We start from the raw sequence: 19,757 nt of genomic DNA on the forward strand, positions 1-19,757 counted from the left end.
TATGCTTGTATGTTACAGAATAACTGTGGAAATGTATATAATATATAATAAACTGGAAACAGAGAGATGCTGGAGAGTGGAATGGACAGTGGAAGGATACATTTCATCAGATACCCGTCTTTTGAATGCTGCGTCTTACGGATGTTCTTCCTCCAACCCTGATGCCAAAGAGGAATTCCCCCAAACTCTTGGAGCTGTTGTGGGAGCTCAGGTGGGCTGCAAACCACCATTCCCGAAGGGCTGGCACTGGGACTTGCGTCCCTTTCCTCTGCTCACTGGATCTGGTGTACCCCTGCCCAGGTCTCCCCTCCTCTTGGTGCCCATCCTCCGCGCAGTTACTGGACACAGCACTCCTTCCCTCCCTCCTTCCAGGCCTTGGCTGCTGGGTAGCTCCTGGCGCCACTCAGAGAGTCGTCCCCCTTACCCCTTCCCCGAGCCACTTCCTCACACCCTTAGCCTACGCGGCAGGTTCCGCGGGGCTCCCTCGGGCTGGTGGGTGCTAGCTGTCCTGAACGCCCACCACCTTGGCCACGCCCCCAGCCCGCCCTTCTCCGCGAGTGCCCGCCCCCACTTCCGCAACCAGGGCGCTGAGACGCTGCGGTCCCACTCCTCCGCTCCCGGGCCTCCAGGACACAGGTTACCTGTTAGGGCCCAGAGCCCAGGAGCCCTGGGAGCTGTCCGGAAACGGGCAGCGCTGACGGCCATCCGGCCTCATGCCCGTCTACCCACCTCCAGCCCGCCACCCCACGCGAGCCTCGGCTTCGCCAGGAAGACCCCGACCGGCGCCCGAACCCCGCAGCCAGCTAGCTCGGCAGCCGTCGGGGCCCCGCAGAGGGGGGGCTCACCCGGCTCAGCGGGGAGCCATGCGTTCTGGACAACGTCTGGGAAGGGGCAAACCGTTTCTGGGACCTGAGCGAGAGGGAGCCTCCGGGGGATCCAGAGCTCTAGGTCCTCCAACTTCACGCCGCGCGGGGTCCTCCCTCTCTCCATCCCTAACCCGTGTGATGGTCCGCCTGCCCCGGGGACCAACGGCAGCAGCCCGGCGTGGGGAGCAGTGGGGCCGGGTGTAAGGGGTCTGGACGGGCCAGCGAGGCGGTGGACTGGGGTCTAGGTGTCCCGGCTGCGCCTGGGTACGCGGGGCGGCCGCGCCTGGCACCGAGGACGCCTTCTAGTTCCAGGTGTGTGGCGGCCGCGCCTGCGTACTGCTGGACGGTGCTCGGGGGCCCTCCACCCCCGGGTCATCCCGGTAAAGGAGGGAAGGGGAGTGCTCACAGACCCGCAGTACTTCCGCCCACTCGGGTCCGCGCCCCGGCAGACTCAAGCCTCGTTCCTATCACAGGCAGTCAAGATAGACCACAGCAACTTGGCCTGGAACTTCTGAGAGCCGGAAGCCCAGGAGTGAGGGGTTCACTAGCACAAGCAGTTCCCAAACTTGGCTGCATAACAGAACTCCCGGAGAAATTTAAAAAAAAAAAAAAGAAACCCCAGCGTCCAGACCCATGAAATTAGAATCTGGGATGGGATCCCGGAGGTCTCCACTGTGCAGCGCGGGTGGAGAGCCAGCGGTGTTGATGAGACCAGAAGGATCGAGGAAGGGCTGGTCTCAGATCAGCAAGGGATCACAGGCAAAGACAAAGCCAGGCCCGCTCCAGCCGCCCGAGCTGCTTCCTTGCCCCGTATTACGCTTATTTCCCTTCTCTCAGGCAGTCAGAAGTCTTCCCGAACCTGAACCTGCCCAGGGCTCCACAGTGGCTCCCATTGTTGGGAGCCATCCTCACCACATCTGCAGGGTAGGGATCCCCTCTGTGTTCCAGCTCAGGTTGCCAAGACCCGGGAAACTAGGGGTGTATGTAGACTGCAAGAGCAGGGTCAGGTCTTTTTTTGTTTTAAGACTTTATTTGTTACAGATAGAGACAGCGACAGTGGAACACAAGCAGGAGTGGGAGAGAGAGAAGCAGGCGAGCCCCGGGCTCCCCACGAGCGGGGAGCCCCACTTGGGGCTCAATCCCAGGACGCTGGTATCATGACCTGAGCCAAAGGCAGAGACCTAATGACTGAGCCACCCAGGTATCCCAGGGTCAGGTCTTGACAGGGAGCTGGGGGAGAGGGTCTATGACTAGACAAGAGAAGGGCCTCCCAACAGGAGCCAGGAAGGAGACTGTGTGCAGAGCCCAGTGATGTCCCGGTTTTTGCTATTGCCTGAGGTTTCAAGATCTGGGCAGTGGCCTCTGCCGGCCTGCATGCAGCCTAGATTAGCAAAAATGTGGAGGGTTAGCCCCCACACCTGGCCCCATTTCCAAGGGTTTCCCTGCAACGGAGGAACCCAGCTGGCACTGCTGATCAAAATGCACCCTTTCAAACAAAGTATTCTTCAAAGGTGTCTGCCTCCAGGGCACAGTTTCTTCTAGAATGGCTTAAGTTTTGGTATTTCAAGAAAAACTTTTCTTTTGAAATTCTGCAGAATCCTGAAAGTAGGAGCCAGAGAGTACATTTTAGCAGCATAGTTCTACATACATATGGATTGGTGTCACTTCCTGAAACTCCTTGTCAGAGGTTTCACTACAAGGAAATGTGGACCTCTCAATACACACACAGAAATATGCATGGGAATGGGGCTCTGGCTGAGGGGGATGTCAGGAAAAGTGTGTTGCACCCACCCCCCCCCCCCGCCCCAGCCGCCAGCTGTCTACCTGCAGGTCCCTGGAGTTCAGGGGGAAGGCAATATACAGACAGGAACAGAAAATAATGTTAAAAGTTAAGCAGGTATCATGCCCCTAACTTGTGATGAGGCTGCTTGTTTTCCAGGACTTTGACTCGAAACCATTCAACCTGGGGTAGCTTGTGCTGAACAAGTATTTAACAGAGGCCTTCAGAGACAGGTGCATGAAGGGAAAACACCCAGGTTTTCCTTGGTGGTGTAAAGCGTGGAAACTACCATTCTGTCTTCCAAAGGCCAAGACTGAGCACCAGCCCCCCAAAGCACCCACTGCACCTGCACACTCTTCTGCAGGGGGGCCCCAACTGTGGGGAAGGGCCAGTGCACCAATGCAAGACGCAGCATCCCCGGAGGAATTACCAGCTGTTTGTGTGTTTCACAGGCATTCACCAGGTATTTAACTGTTTGGGAGGCTGATGTGGACTGAGGAGCCTGCAGGCAGCACTGAGGAGACACCGAAACACCAAAGCCGCCGCTGCCACCACCGGCTGATGCAAGTTTTATTGAGACAATGTACAAACAGGCCATGGAAACAAGGGTTCTGATGCCGGGACCAGTAACGTAAAATGAATACAAAAATAAAAAGGCACTAATCTGTTAAGAAAAGACACTCGATGTTCTAAGAATATAAGTCATTTAATACTGTTAATTTTATAGCACAAAATAAAACAAGCTATGATCCCCAAAAATAATTTTAAAAGCTTACACAGAAAATATTATTGCCTGAAGTTTATGATCTTTAAGTTACAGGTCAAAAGTTTTGTGTTGTTGTTGTCATTTTAAAACACACAGTGAAGACCGTCTAGAAGCAAGGCCACTGTTCCTCCTGCAGAGACAACGACCCTGTCTCAGGGAACTGTCCTTCTACTCCTTTAGAATATACAACCAGCTCAGTTTCCACAGTTAACCAGGGACAGAGGTCTCTGGTCCCAGAGGGTGGAGTTTGAGGCAGAGCTCAGTGGTGTCCACAGAAAGCATTAGTCTTAGGTACTGTGTTAAAACAATCAAAAAGTCACTCATTTTAAGAGGTTAATGAACATAATATTAAAGGATTAAATTATAAACACCTGGCACAAAAACACATCATCCCTTTTCAAAAATAAAATGGTAATATTCCTCTGAGCAAACATTACAAGAGCAGTGGCCGTCTGCCTTGGCCTGTCTTGTCTGTAAACAGCTGTAAAAGAAAGTCAGCACGGAGCCAGGGATCCTTGAGCTCCAAGGAGGGAGCAGCTGTCTTTCCCCCCTTTCCGTTTTCCAACAGTGAGCACAGAAGGTGTCTTGTCCGGGTGACCAAAGTTGTCAAATGGCAGCTTGTGGACACGTGCTCCTCTTCCACCGTGCCATCAGGTGGTACCAAACGACAAAGAAATGACAAGGATGACTCCTGTGTTGGGAGGTCCTTCTCAGGATAAATAAGTTTTGAGTTAAACCACCAATGCCCTAGAGTTCATAATTTGTTCAGTTCCCAAGTGAGTTAATTTAACATCCAAATATTTTCTTAAGTGACACACAGAAGACCAGAACAATTAGCAATAATGAACAATCCTTAAAAGGAGACCAACCAAGGAGCAAAGGCAGCTCCTCTGAAAGATTCGCATCGCTTTCTGAAACAGGAAGTCTTCCCCAGTCACTGGGGAACCCAGGCACGAAGCTGAGGCGAGGATTTTTTTTTTTTTTTTTTGTATATTTAGTGTGATGAAGAGAATCTCCCTGCCTGATAAAAAAAACTAGTAAGGTCCTAAGTCAAAAAGGTACTACTTTTGGCACATATCCCAAGAGTTCAGAACTCAAGGCTCACCTTATTTTGGGCTCCCAATCTCCTGGGCAGCCCTGGAGACATGCACATGGGCTGAAGTGACAAGCAGGCTATTATGAAGCCAAAGTAGGTTTGCAGGTGCTCATATTCTGAAGTGGTCCACGTGAGGTGGGTCTTGCTATAGGTCCGCAGACATGGATGAAGGGAAATCGTCCTTCCCAAAATGACCATACATTTCTTGTACTCCAAACCAACTACTGTCACCAAAACATGCCAAGCCCCTCAGTTAAACTTGGTTTTAAAAAGTCTTAAGGTTTGTGTCCTCTTTGAGCAAGGCACAAACTCCACCTTCTGCTGGCCGGCCCCCTCAGTACCGGGTCACCAGCTGCAAGGTGAGCGCTGTGTCCAGGTGGACAGCAGGGATGCCACCATGCACGTGCCACTCGCTGTGGGAGCTGGGCTGGGCCTGAACTCAGAATAAGAGGCAACTACAATGGAGAGGCAACACCTTCAGAGCAAGAGGTGGCTACAGTGCTCACTGATTAGGGAGAGCAGACTGCATTTTTCCCAGGAAAACCACAGACGGGCAGCCACAGTGATATTTTTCTCAATTGATTATTAACTTTGTCACAGAAACACTTTCAAGATTCTTTAATACAGTAGTTACCTGCCTAATGGAATACTGATTTAAAGAGAGATTGAAAAAAATGGTTGCTTTGCTGGTTCTGTCACCACAAAAATATATATCACTCTAACTCAAAACCTAAGACCCCTGGGAGACAGGGCCATGGTTAGAGCAGACGCTCAGCAAACGATGCAATCACTCATTAGGTGGCTGCTACATTTCTAGGTCTGCTGTATTCATTCTGAGCTGAGGCCTGTCTTCACCAATTTCTAGAAGGGAGAGCAGACTGAATTGCATGAAGGTTCCAAAATCCTAAACTGCTATGTGCACCAGACAAGGGATCAGCCACACCTTTGTACCAAGCTGGCTTGTATGAACAGCCCTCTTTTAGCTAACAAGGAAATGTTAACATCAAATTGCTAAATGATTAATGGTTCTCCGTAGTCACTAAAATTTTAGACATCAAATGCATGAGTCAATTTCCAGAGTCTGCATTTTCTCTACCTCGGAGCGTCACGGATACAGAGACCGGGGAACCAGTATTAGCAGCACCATCTTTCTCTGGCAGCCTTGTGAGCGTGGGCTGCGGCAGTGAGGAGTGGGCCTCTGTGAGAAGAATTTTAAGTTTCATTAATGAATTCAATGATTCTATGAACAACCTTTTTAAAGAAACTTAATTCCTATACCTTAAAGGGGTGTATTCACTAAAAAGCTGTACAGAAAACTGGCCATGTGCTTCCCCCCATTGCTCCTGTCGTCACGGCAAACAAGGTAAGCAAAGCTTTCCCCAAATCACCCCCTACTCTGATGCTTTTGAGGACAATGTAATCCAAGAGGCCATGCACACAAGCTTGGCACACTACGACTGATTTTTCTGTGTGTTGTTTGCTATATGGCAAAACAGGTACAACTGGCAACCAAGGGCTGGTGTTTTTGTTGTTTGTTTTCATATTCCTTTAGTTACAGCAGCTTCAGTTTGGAAGCTCAGAGGCACGTGTCATTCCTTACAATATCACAAAAATCCAACCTGCTACTTAAAAACCTGTTCAGAACACACAAGTCTAATTAAGTCTTCCAAAACCAAACCAAAAAGGAAAAAAGAAGAGCCAGATTTGGGGAGTTTAGGACAGAATTCCCTCTTCTTTAAGGTTCATTTGCTCTGTTCTTCAAAGGAAAAACAAAGTGGTGACTGAGCCACTGCTTTGTGGAAGAGCGACGGCAACACCTCACCATGGCCTCAAGCTCCATTTGGGTGAACGGGACAGAATCAGTCACAAGAACAAACAGGGCAGTGATGAGAAGACAGACCCCTTCCTTGTCAACTTCTCTCCACTTGTGTGCTTCCACCAGTATTTCCAGTTTATGATCCAAAAGAACTCTAAAATCTGCTACTCTTTGACAATACAACTATGATACAAATGCCGAGGCAGCCACTGTGTGCATTCCAAATGTGTATGAGAGACCGCCACTCTGCAGAAAGCTGGACATCGGCAATGCAGTGTAACTTGCCTATGAGAGAGAATGCTTTCCCACTTCAAAGGAGACTATGACAGGCAGAACAAGGAAGCAGCAGAAAACAGGCAACAGCAATCACTCGTTTTCATCAGGGTTTTGAGGGTCAATGATTTTGACATGTGTAAAGGGGAAGAGCCCTTTGCGCCCGTTCACTTCGCCTTCCCACTGGCCATTTATATTCATCCTTGTGACTTTCACAATGTCACCAACCTGTAAGGATGGAGAAAGAAGACAAAGTCAGCATTTTCTCTGCAACCAAAAAAAAAAAGTTTACTTTATCTTATTTATTTATTGAAAGGCTTACTTTAATTAAGCCATACCCACTGTTCTATCCGAAGGAACCTACAGATTTTTTTTAAGGATTTATTTTTTTCAGTGCTCAAACCAAAATCAAGCAGTGCCAAAGACACAAGGTGCTACCAATAAGCCCAGTGTTGTTCACAGCTGGTGAGAGTGTGTATTTTTTTTTTCCAAAGGTTTTATTTATTTATTTCTCAGAGGGAGAGAGAGAGAGAGAGAGAGAACACAAGCAGGCAGAGTGGCAGGCAGGCAGAGGCGGAGAAAGAAGCAGGTTCCCTGCCGAGCAAAGAGCCCTATACGGTACTCGATCCCAGGACTCTGGGATCATGACCCGAGCCGAAGGCAGCGGCCCAACCGACTGAGTCACCCAGGCACCCCTGAGAATGTGTATTAAATGAAGCAGCTTCTGAGCACAAAAGCAGCCTTTTTTTCCTCCCTATATTGGTTACTAACTCCAACAGGAAAGAAATGAACACAACTCTGAGAATGGTGAAAGTGAAATTGCACAAAAAAGTGTAAAAAAAAAAAACAAAAACACCCCACAAAACTAGGGGCACCTGGGTGGCTCACACGGTTAAGTGCCTGCCTTCAGCTGGGGTCATGATCCTGGAGTCCCAGGACAGAGTCCCACATCAGGCTCCGGGCTCAGTGGAGAGTCTGCTTCTCCCTCCACCCTCACCGCCCTGCACCCCACTCCTGTGCTCTCTCTCATTCTCAAATAAATAAATAAAATCTTAAAAAAAATTTTGAAAATCTATCTCCACCTCAATTTACATGGGGGTGGAACTGCTGTCACCAAGACCTCACTCACCACGCCATCTCCCCCAATGCCCAGCAGCAATAATGTCTCCCTGAGTTGTTCATTCCCTGGCCTCTCTGTGGGGCCATCACAGGGGAAGGAAGCCCAGGCCTGAGCATCTTTTTAGGACTTTAAACTGCAGGGTGAAAGAAATCCCAGTTATTGTCAGAGGACAGGCACCGGTTAGGGGCTGCTCAACTCCTCAAAGGGAAGGCAGGAATTCTGTTTCGGAAGTGGTTTTCAAATTGTTCTGCAGACCCACAGAGCTTTAGAGAGGTGTTTTCAGGGCCCAACAAATGTCTGATTGGGATTTCAACTTAAGCCTGTATTTTATAAAGTTATACGAGAAGACAGTACATGGGAATGCCCTACTGCTACATTAAACTGTGCTGCCCCAGCTGCTTTCCATGCACATCTTCCTTGCGATGAAGCTGCCTGTGCCATGTGTCTGACTGAAGACTCCCCAGATGACAAGGTAAAGGCTAAAAGGGCTAAAAGAGACATATCACTACTTGCAACAAAACACATTCAGAAATAAGCTGGATGCTGAAGTGGATAGCAGACTGCATCTGTCACTCATGTTATTTCCAGTTTTTTCCTTCCCATTCTGTCAACTGTCCCAATTGCCTTTCTAGCTAATTCTTATAAATCTCAACTAAAAAAATACATTTATACTTATAAAAAATGTTAAATCTGACAAGTAGGTTTCACACATTATCTCATTTGGAAAAAAAGGGTCTTCTTTCTGCTAAAGCTACTGTCCTTGGGGCACCTGAGTGGCTCAGCTGGTTAAGTGTCTGCATTTGGCTCACATCATGATCTTGGAGTCTCAGGATCAGCCCTGCGTTGGGCTCCTTGCTCAGTGGTGAGTCTATTACTCCCTCTGCCCTTCACCCCACTTGTGCTCTCTCACTCTCCCTTTCTCAAATAAAATCTTACAAACAAACAAACAAACAAACAAAGCAAGCTAGCTACTGGTCCAGCAAGCTGACTGCTGGCCTGGAATGACCACAGATCCCAGAGATGACAAGGCAGCTTTTTTTTTTTTTTTTAAAAAGATTTTATTTGTTTATTTGACAGAAATCACAAGTAGACAGAGAGGCAGGCAGAGAGAGAGAGAGAGGGAAGCAGGCTCCCTGCTGAGCAGAGAGCCCGATGCGGGACTCGATCCCAGGACCCTGAGATCATGACCTGAGCCGAAGGCAGCGGCTTAACCCACTGAGCCACCTAGGCGTCCCGGGAGAGAGACTCTTAAGCAGGCTCCACATCCATGCAGAGCCTGGCACAGGGCTCCACCTCACAACCCTGAGATCATGACCTGAGTGGAAATCAGAAAGTCAAAATCAAAAGAGTTAACTGACTGAGCTACCCAGGCAAACCCAAGGAGTTAAGTATAATTTAAATATTCTTCTTCTACCTTACAGAAATCACAAAACAGGAAAACCCTAATTATGTTACTTGTTTCTAATAATGAAAATTTTCAGATCTGTGTATAAGGGAATTTCTAATGTGAATAAAGAACCTTGAGTTATAGTAGAGACTTTGTAGAAATCACACAGCTGGAAGCTGAAGTTGATGGAAACCTGGAAAAATGGCTTACGACCAATCTTATTCCGTTAAAAAGTAGTAATGTTTAAGCACAAACATAAGATACAATAAGAGTGAACACGCAAATTAAAATCAGGTCTGCTCAGCGGGAAGAGAAAAACCTGCACGCAGGAGCTACTAGGATGCTACAATCTAGACCCCTGCATAAGGGCCACATCTCTCAATTTCCTCGAACTCTTCAGTTCACCTGTTCTAGACCCTTGGCCTCTTTGAGCCTTTCAGTGCGGTAACCTGCTGTCTCATGTCTGGAGCTCAATGAGGCTGATGAGATGAGGTACTTCACTGTCTGGCCTTTCCCTCCACCGTACAATTCCTTCCTTATCTCCCTTTCATCTAAGAAAACATACTGCCTCTGTCTTTATTTTTAAAATAATGAATGGGCGGCGCCTGGGTGGCTCAGTTAGTTGGGCGTCAGACTCTTCATCTCAGTCCAGGTCATGATTTCATGGGTCATGGGATGGAGCCTGCCCACATATGGTTCCCCTCAATCGGCTTGAGGATTCTCAGCCTCTATCACCCCCTGCACTCACACGCACTCCCCCTCTTTCCCTCTAAAAATAAATACATAGGGGCGCTTGGGTGGCTCAGTGGGTTAAAGCCTCTGCCTTTGGCTCAGGTCATGATCCCAGGGTTCTGGGATCAAGCCCCGCGTCGGGCTCTCTGCTCCGCAGGGAACCTGCTTTCTCCCCTCTCTCTCTCTGCCTGCCTCTCTGCCTACTTGTGATTTCTCTCTTTAAAGATTTTATTTAAAATCTTTAAAAAAAATAAAAATAAAAATAAAAAAAATAAAAATAAATAAAAATAAATACATAAATCTTTAAATAATGAAATAGGAAAGAAAAGTCATGGAGAGAAAACTATTGGTATCATTCTAAATTGACTTCTAGTTATTATTAATAATCACAAAGAAAATACAATTAATGCATTAAAACAGACAACAAGGCAAGGACAAGTAAGAGGATGTGTGAGTATATAGCTGTAGAGAGAATTCTGTGAGGAAAGGGAAGGGGAACCAGGGGAGCAAACACCCAGGTGGACTCTGCTATACAAAGGGACGATGGCCGGGGGCACCGGGGTGGCTCAGTGGGTTAAGCCGCTGCCTTCGGCTCAGGTGATCTCAGGGTCCTGGGATCGAGACCCACATCAGGCTCTCTGCTCAGCAGGGAGCCTGCTTCCCTCTCACTCTCTCTGCCTGCCTCTCTGCCTACTTGTGATCTCTGTCAAATAAATAAATAAAATCTTAAAAAAACAAACAAACAAAAAACCCCCACAAAGGGACGATAGCCTTAGGGCATCTGTGCAGTCTGTAAGTAGCAGACTGGCACTCAGAGCCAGATCAAATCCTGCCAAGGTATTGTAAAAAAAAAAAAAAAAAAAAAAAGGCTAAGGCCAAGAATGAGCGCAAACTGAAAAGAAACAAAGCTACAGTCTGGGGCCGATGAGTGTTGTTGACAGATACTGGGCCCTGCAACTTCAGTTTTTGTTTGCTCCACTCATTTGCTGTCCTACAAAAAATACTTTGGAATTCTGTCATTTCTACCTATGCTTTCTCTATCTTCAGCTGGACTCCAGATGCCCAGAGAGCGTATATTTTGCCTTAAGTCTGCAATCCTAGCCTGCCCTGGCTGACATTTAATAAATGTGAAAGAAAACAAAGTCTCACTTTCCTGAAAACCTGGCCTGGTGCAGCCCTCTCCCACATCTTGGGTGAGCGCATCCCTCAAGCCTGGGGGCAAGAAACATGCTCTGACCCTCTGCTAATGCCCCCCTCCTCGGTCTCCCCAGCCTCTTACTACTTGGCTCTAAGTATAGCCATCCTGCCCTGATCTGCCTTCCGGCATCTAATGTTACCCCAGCCTAACCAGCCCAGCTCCCAATCACCCTACTTTCCTACAGCCAGACCGTACCTACCACATTTGACTACTGCTCCCACCATTTCAGTGAGGAGCATCTGATAGTCTAAAGTCAATAGCGCGAGTCCAGTTCTCTCCCTCCAACGCTCCAAGGCATCTGAAGTAGGAGACTTTACTTGCCCCTTCTCACTCCCTGCTGCTCAGCTCTTCTTTTTTGTGGTATTCTATAAAATAACACTACTATCAGGTGGGTACTTCCCATTTGGCATTTGTGGAAAGCAAGGCTTTGTGAAGCCAGGTCCCTTATTCTCCAAGATTCTGGCAGACTTGCCCAAGGAGCCTCCATTCTCTGCTCTGCCACGGTCACCTCTCCACCCCTAACACAAACCACACAGTACTCTCTGAAGGAGGACATTTGTTTTGCTTATTTTGCACTCCATGTCATAGGTCTCTTGTAAACTACTTTCCGGAGAAGTCTGCAGAATCACGGTTAAAGAGACAAGAGAAAACTATAGGTTGATGTCCCCCATCTGATAGATGGCCAAGCAGAGAAGCAAGGTGTTGGGAGAACAGAAGTGATAGGCACAGGATCTAAAGACAGTAAAAGACCTTTAAAAAAGACAAACAGAACTGGGTCACTGCTTTTAAACCTCCAAACCTTTTCTCTGCCTAAGAGCAACATCCCAACTCCAGTCTTCAAGGCTCTGCCTCATCTGGGTCCTGACTCCTCCCATCTCTGACCTCAATTCACGCCTCTCTGCTCCTCTCCTCTCCAAGCTACACTGGCTTTGTTTTAATTTCTCAAACTTGCCAATCTCTGCCCCAGATATGAACTATACGACAGACACAAGGACATGATGTAAATACAATTCTACAACTCCACACCTTTTTTTTTTAAGATTTTATTTATTTGACAGAGATCACAAGCAGGCAGAAAGGAGGCAGGCAGAGACAGAGAAGGAAGCAGGCTCCCCACAGAGCGGAGAGCCTGATGTGGGCTCCATCCTAGGACCCTGGGATCATGACCTGAGTCGAAGGCAGAGGCTTTAACCCACTGAGCCACCCAGGCACCCCTACAACTGCACATCTTAAGATGCAGTTGCCCAGGGGCGCCTGGGTGGCTCAGTGGGTTAAGGCCTCTGCCTCCGGCTCAGGTCATGATCCCAGGATGCTGGGATGGAGCCCCACATTGGGCTCTCTGCTCAGCAGGAAGCCTGCTTCCTCCTCTCTGCCTGCTTCTTTTCCTGCTTGTGATCTCTCTCTGTCAAATAAATAAAATCTTTAAAAAAAAATTATTAAAAGGAAAAAAAAAGACGCAGTTGCCCAGAATCGTCAAGCTGGTCCTAAAAAACCTTGGACCTCTGCTCTTCTTCCACAGTTGAAGACACATAATCAACTCTGATAATAAAAATTAAAAAACAAAACAAAACAATCCTAAGGACAACCCAAGCCACCTTATAAAGCTGCACATGCAGACAATGAGTGTGGGAAAGCTCTCCAAGCAGTCACCACTACAGATGGAGCATTTATTCTACTCAGAGTAGTGGACTATAGGTTCTATATTGCGTATTCAGAGTACATAAAGATACAACTTGAATATCAGAACCACCTAAAACTAAGGTCTAAGATCTACAACAACAGGGCATAAGCAATCTCTCATATGCTTAAAACAGCTAATAAAGTGGCACTGTGGTGGCCTGTGCTATGAACTCTGGTGCAGGCTGGAACTGGATTGATGCCCTATGTGACCACAGCAAACGGCTCAACTGTCCGAGTCTCAGTTTCCTTCTGACTTTGGAAGTTTTTTTTTTGTTTGTTTGTTTTAAAAGATTTTATTTATTTATTTAACACAGAGAGTGTATGCCTGAGAGCACACAAGCACAAGGAGAGATGAGGGAGGGCAAAGGAAAAGGGAGGAGCAGACTCCCCACTGAGTAGAGAGCTTGGATGGGAGACTCCATCCCAGGAGCCCAGGACCTGGGATCATGACCTGAGCCAAGGGCAGATGCTTAACCGACTGACCACCCAGATGCCCCTGAAATGTTCTTATAGGGATGCCTGGGTAGCTCAGTCAGTTAAGCAACTGCCTTCAGCTCGGGTCATGATCCCAGGGGTCCTGGGATCCTGGGACTGAGTCCTGAATTGGGCTCCTTGCTCAGCAGGGAGCCTGTTTCTCTCTCTGCTTGATGCTCCTCCTGCTTGTGTGGGCTCTCTCTTAGACGCATAACTATAAATAAAAACTAAAAACTAAAAACAAAACAAAACAAAAACAAAAACAAAAACAAAGACACCCAGCTGGACACCCAGCTAAGTAACTGGTAGCAGTTATCAGAGTGGGGATTCCTGAATGGAACCCAACCCCACACCCATGGTGGTCACTGCCCTCTGGAAGCACTGGAATCAGCCTGGAGAAGCACTGTACTAAGTGGGTTTCAACCTTGTTAGTAACAACATGGGTCCTCTCAAAACTGATGACTGGTTGGGAAGGATGCCATATGTTAGAATGAGGAGATAAGGGGCAGGCCTGAAAAGTAGGGGTCTACTAAATTACTGTGATGGAGGGGCACCTGGGTGGCTCCGTGGTTAAGCATCTACCTTTGGCTAAGGTCATGATCCCAGAGTCCTGGGATCGAGCCCTGCATCAGGCTCCCTGCTCTGCAGGGAGTCTGCTTCTCCCTCTCCCACTCCCCCTGCCTGTGTTCCCTCTCTTACTGTCTCTCTGTCAAATAAATAAAATAAAATAAAATCTTCTAAAAAAAAATATTGTGATGGATACCAAGCAGCTGAGGAAGACAATGGGAATATGGAGAAGATAAGCCGAGTACTGAATACTGCAAAGAACATTCGAACCTCATGCCTTCTAATTAACTTGTGATTCTGACAGTCTTTACAGGATGCTTCCTACACCATTCTACATCACTAATTTTGTAAAATTTACTGCATTATCTACTGCAGCTCAGTTCTCATCCTCAAGGAACCTCTGTTTTCACTGTGGGATAGACAATAATATGGCCAGATGTGGTAGATGATCAATAAATATTTGTTAGGGAATAAACAAAAGCAGAAAGTGGAAAAAAAACAGTACCAAAAAGTCCATGCTGCAGAGCACAGGAGCAGGGAGCTACTGCTTTTTAAAGAAGATTTTATTTATTTATTTATTTGACAGAGGGAGATCACAAATAGAGAGGCAGGCAGAGAGAGAGAGAGAGGAGGAAGCAGGCTCCCTGCTGAGCAGAGAGCCCGATGCAGGACTCGATCCCAGGACCCTGAGATCATGACCTGAGCCGAAGGCAACGGCTTAACCCACTGAGCCACCCAGGCGCCCCCCCCTTTTTAAAAGATTTTATTATTTATTTGACAGAGATTACAAGCAGGCAGAGAGGCAGGCAGAGAGGGAGGGAAGCAGGCTCCCCGCTGAGCTGAGAGCCCGAAGCCGGGCTCGATCCCAGGACCCTGGGATCATGATCTGAGCCGAAGGCAGAGGCTTTAACCTACTGAGGGGAGCTACTGCTTTGATCCAGGGAACCCTGACTAGTAGAGATAAGTCAGTCAAGGTTCAGGCTAGGAAGAAAGAATGAATAGGTGAGACATCTGAGGGTGAATAGGTGAGACATCTGAGGGTCATCTGACCTTTGATACCTTTAACCTTCATTCTGGCCTTTTAAGAGCTCTCACATGTCAAAACATAACATGTCATTCCTCATGCTATTGCTAGCTTAGTCCAAGGCCCTTCCCTTGGGGAACAAGCCCTAGAACACCAACACAGGAAAGATGCCCTGGCTGTGTTATGTTGCCAGCTGCCCACAATTACAGGCCTGGATGTGGACCAGCTTCTTCACAGATCCACTAAAGAATGCTTAGGCTCAGATCCTAAGATGCCATCTTGCTGCTCCTCTCATCACTCCCGATTCTGGTACAATGCCCTTCCTTTGGCTTCAGGGTAGGACTGAGCCCACAGAACCACTCACTTCTGAGAGCAGATTGATCAAACTCTGCTCGAAGTTGGTGGATATCAACTCAGTTCAAGGAGCACTCTAAGCCTGAACAGGAACATGTGGCTGATCCTATCAACAGATCAAGAGGAGACATATACCTTACTAAATGTCACCCTATGACAATCCTTATCATTACAAGAAATGCCACACTATTATCTTTGTGCCTGGCTACATCATCAGCCTGCTGATGTAGCACTTGTGAAGTACACACATCAACTCTAAAATTAAGCACACACCAGTAGAACACTAACCAGTCCCATTCTGTGTCTAGTGAGACCACGCAAGAAGGCAAGAGGGCACTTCCTGATGCTAGCAATAATTTCCTATCTTTCTGTTTGTCCAGAGCATACACAGAAGGGCTCTGGCAAAAACTCTACTGCCTGACTTTTGGCACCTGATTCCAAGAGCAGTCAAAGCCCTGGAGGGCCCAAGCACTGGCTGTCAGTAGCTTTCTGCCTCCCCAGTCTCCCTTCCCAATTAGGGTATCTGCAGATTATACTCTCAGGTTACATAAAAATAAAATCAGGAGCACAATGGATTAAAATGGAATCAGAAGTTCTAACTTGGGGGCGCCTGGGTGGCTCAGTGGGTTAAGGCCTCTGCCTTCGGCTTAGGTCATGATCCCAGGGTCCTGGGATCGAGCCCCGCATCGGGCTCTCTGCTCAGTGGAGAGCCTGCTTCCCTTTCTCTCTCTCTGCCTGCCTCTCTGCCTACTTGTGATCTCTGTCTGTCAAATAAATAAAAATCTTAAAAAAAAATTTTTTTTTAAGAATTTCTAAATTGGGTGACATGAATATATCTCAGAAATCAAAGAACATCCTGAAAGTATACACAGAATTGTACGTAAGTGCATTAAAGTATGTTGTTTTCCTGTAGAAAGCTTTCATCAGATTCTAAAAGGGGTCCATAACCCACAAAAGGTATAAAACACAACAATCCATGTCCTGCAACCACCAGGCAGTTTTAATTCTGTGATATGTGGCTTTCATTCACTTACTTGTTCAACAAGGGGGTATAGCTCAGTGGTAGAGCATTTGACTGCATTTACTTGTTCAACAAATAAGAGGGCTGCTTACCAGTTAACACTTCTTATGAAAACAGGGTTTTATTTTAAGATTGGCCAGGGGTTAAAGGTATCAAAGGCCAGTATGCTGTGATTCAAGAGAATGTGGGCTATGGGAAGAAAGAAGTAAAACTTATCTCCATTTGCAGATGACGGGATCCTATATATAGAAAATTCCAAAGATTCCACAAGAAAGCTATTAGAGCTAATAAAAGTCAGCAAAGTTACAGGGTACAAGATCAGCACACAAGTACCCGTTGTGTTTCTATAAACCAGTAATGAACAATTCCATTTAGGGGCACCTGGCTGGCTCAGTTGATGGAACATGTGACTCTTATTGATCCTGGGGCTGTGGGTTTGGGCCCCATGCTGGATGTAGAGATTACTTAAAAAAACAAACAAATAAATAAATAAATCTTAAGCAACAAAAATACAGGGGCACCTGGGTGGCTCAGTAGGTTAAGCATCTGGATTCAGCTCAGGTCACCATCCCTGGGTCCTGGGACTGAGTCCTTTATCATGTTTCCTGGCTCAGCAGAGATCCTGCTTTTCCCTCTGCCGGCCATTCCCCTGCTTGTGCTCTTGCTTGCTTGCTGACAAATAAAATATTTAAAAAAAAAACCCAAAACACGATTCCATTTACAGTGGCATCTAAAAGAATAAAATAACTGGGAATAAATTAATAGTGTGTTTTACCAGAGGAAAACATGGAACACTACAAAATGTTGCTGAAAAATATTAAAGATTTAAGTAAATGGCAAGACATCTTGTGTTCATAGACAGAAGCCTTAGTATTATCAAGACGTCAACACTAATCAGAGATCTACAAATTCAACACAATCTCTATCAAAATTCTAACTGTTTTTGCAGAACTGGAAAAGCTGATCTTCAATGTGTATACATGGAATTCCAAGACACCCTGAACAGCTAAAACAATCTTGCAAAAGAAGAACAAAGTGTAAGACTCATACTTCTGACTTCACAACTACTACACAAAGCTGTAGTAAACAGAAACAGTGTGGTATTGGCATACAGACACATATATAGACTAACGGAATAGAGTTCAGAAGTAAACACAAACATTTATGACCAAATGATTTTTTAAAAAGATTTATGAGAGAGACTGCGCACAAGCACCTGAGTGTTATGTGGGGGGAGGGGAGGGGCAGAGGGAGAGAATCTTCAAGCTGACTCCCCACTGAGCATGGAGACTGCCATGGGGCTCATCCATGAGATTACAACCTGAGCCAAAACCAAGAGTCAGTCATTCAACCAAATGAGCCACCCAGGTGCCCATATGACCAAATGATTTTTGACAACAGTGCCAAGTTCATTCAAACGAGGAAAGAATAATTTCTTCAACAAGAGGTGCTGGTACAACTGGATTTCCACATGCAGAAGGAAGTATTTGGACTGCTATATTAAACCATATATAAAAACTAACTCACAGTGAAGAAACAAATTACATATAAGAGCCATACCCATAAAACTCTTAGAAAAAAACAATGGGGTAAATCTTTGTGACCTTGAATTTGGTAAGACATTCTTAGATATGACATCAAAAGCATAAAGCAGCAAAAGAAAAATCAGGTAAGTTGGATTTCATCAAAATAAGAATACGCATCGGGGCGCCTGGATGGCTCAGTTGGTTAAGTGTCTGCCTTCGCCTCAGGTCATGATCTCAGAGTCCTGGGACTGAGTCCTGCATTGGGCTCTGCTCAAGGGGAGCTTCCCTCTTTCCCCTTCCTTCTCCTCCCTGCTCATGTGCATGTTCTCTCTCTCTCTCTCAGATAAATAAAATCTTAGGGAAAAAATGTGCATCAAAGCACACTACAAAGAAAATGAAAGGAAAACCTACAGAAGGGAAAAAAAATTGGAAATCATGTATCTAATAAGAACTCAATATCCGGAATATATAAAGAACTTTTCTTAAAGCTCAATAACAAAAAACAATCCAATTAAAACATTAGCAAAGGGGGCGCCTGGGTGGCTCAGTCATTGGTCTGCCTTTGGCTCAGGTCATGATCCCTGGATGCTGAGATCGAGCCCCGCATCAGGCTCCCTGCTCAGCAGGAAGCCTGCTTCTCCCTCTCCCATTCCCCCTGCCTGTGTTCCCTCTCTTGCTGTGTCTCTCTCTTGTCAAATAAATAAAAATTTTCTTTTAAAGATTTTATTTATTTGACAGAGAGAGATCACAAGTAGGCAGAGAGGCAGGTGGCGGGGTGGGGAGCAGACTCACTGCTGAGCAGAGAGCCCATTACGGGGCTCGATCCCAGGACCCTGAGATCATGACCCGAGCCTAAGGCAGAGGCTTAACCCACTGAGCCCCCCAGGTGCCCCAAATAAATAAAATCTTAAAAAACAAAACAAAACAAAACAGGGTGCCTGCGTGGCTCAGTTGGTTGGACAACTGCCTTTGGCTCAGGTCGTGATCCTGGAGTTCCAGGACTGAGTCCCGTGTTGGGCTCCGTGCTCAGCGGGAGTCTGCTTCTCCCTCTGACCTTTTCCCCTCTCATGCTCTCTGTCTGTCAAATAAATAAATAAAATCTTAAAAACACCAAACAAACAAAACTAAAATCTTTAAAACAAATACGTAAACAAACAAAATATGGGCAAAGGACTTGAGTATTTTCCCAAAGAAAATATAAAAAATGGCCAAGAAGCACATGAAAAGATGTTTGATATCATTAGTAATTACAGAAATGCAAGTCAGAATTTTAAAAATGGAAAAAGAGTAAGTGTTGGTGAGGACATGGAGAACTGGAACCCTTTTGCACTGCTATAAAATGGTGCAGCTACTGTGGAAAACTTATGGTGGGTCCTCAAAAAGTTCAGTATGGTTACCATATGACCCAGCAACTCCTCACTTAGGTATATACCCCAAAGAACTGAAAACAGGTATTCAAACAAAATATGTACATGAATATTCATAACACTATTCTCAACAGCTAAAAGGTGAAAATAACTTTGAGGTCACCTAAAGAATGCATAAACAAAATGTGATGTATTGATACAACGGAGTATTATTTGGCCATAAAAAGAATGAAGATACAGGCTACCACATGGATGAACCTTAAAATATTATACTAAGTGAAATAAGCCAGTCCCTTGGGGTGCCTGGGTGGCTCAGCGGGTTAAGTCTCTGCCTTCAGCTCAGGTCATGATCTCAGGGTCTTGGGATCAAGCCCTGCATTGGGCTCTCTGCTTGGCGGGGAGCCTGCTTCCCCCCTCTCTCTGCCTGCCTCTCTGCCTACTTGTGATCCCTTTCTGTCAAATAAATAAATAAAATCTTAAAAAAAAAAAAAAAAGTTAAGGGAAATAAGCCAGTTCCGAAGGACAAATACTGTAGGATTCCATTTATATGAGGTATCTAGAATAGGCAAATTCATATATACGGAAAGGTTAGTGCTTACCAGGCCCTCAGGAGATGAGGAATGGGGAGTTATTATTTAACGGCTACAGAGTTTCTGTTCGGGGTGATGAAAAATTTTGGAAGTAGACAGTGGTGACAGTTGCACCATTAT

At 46.3% G+C, this 19,757-nt stretch overlaps 1 protein-coding gene across 1 annotated transcript in view; it reads right to left on the bottom strand.

Annotated features, from left to right (window-relative positions):
- Positions 1 to 3,192: 3,192 nt before the first annotated feature.
- The window catches only part of CRKL (CRK like proto-oncogene, adaptor protein), a 39,566-nt gene continuing 23,001 nt past the window's right edge, over positions 3,193 to 19,757 (bottom strand). The window contains exon 3 of the mRNA XM_044243771.1: positions 3,193 to 6,825. Within this exon, the coding sequence (XP_044099706.1) occupies positions 6,691 to 6,825 (135 nt within the window). The 3' untranslated portion in view covers positions 3,193 to 6,690. The remainder of the gene's footprint in view (positions 6,826 to 19,757) is intronic.

Source organism: Neovison vison, chromosome 3 (genome assembly GCF_020171115.1).
Source record: "Neovison vison isolate M4711 chromosome 3, ASM_NN_V1, whole genome shotgun sequence".
NCBI lineage: Eukaryota > Metazoa > Chordata > Mammalia > Carnivora > Mustelidae > Neogale > Neogale vison.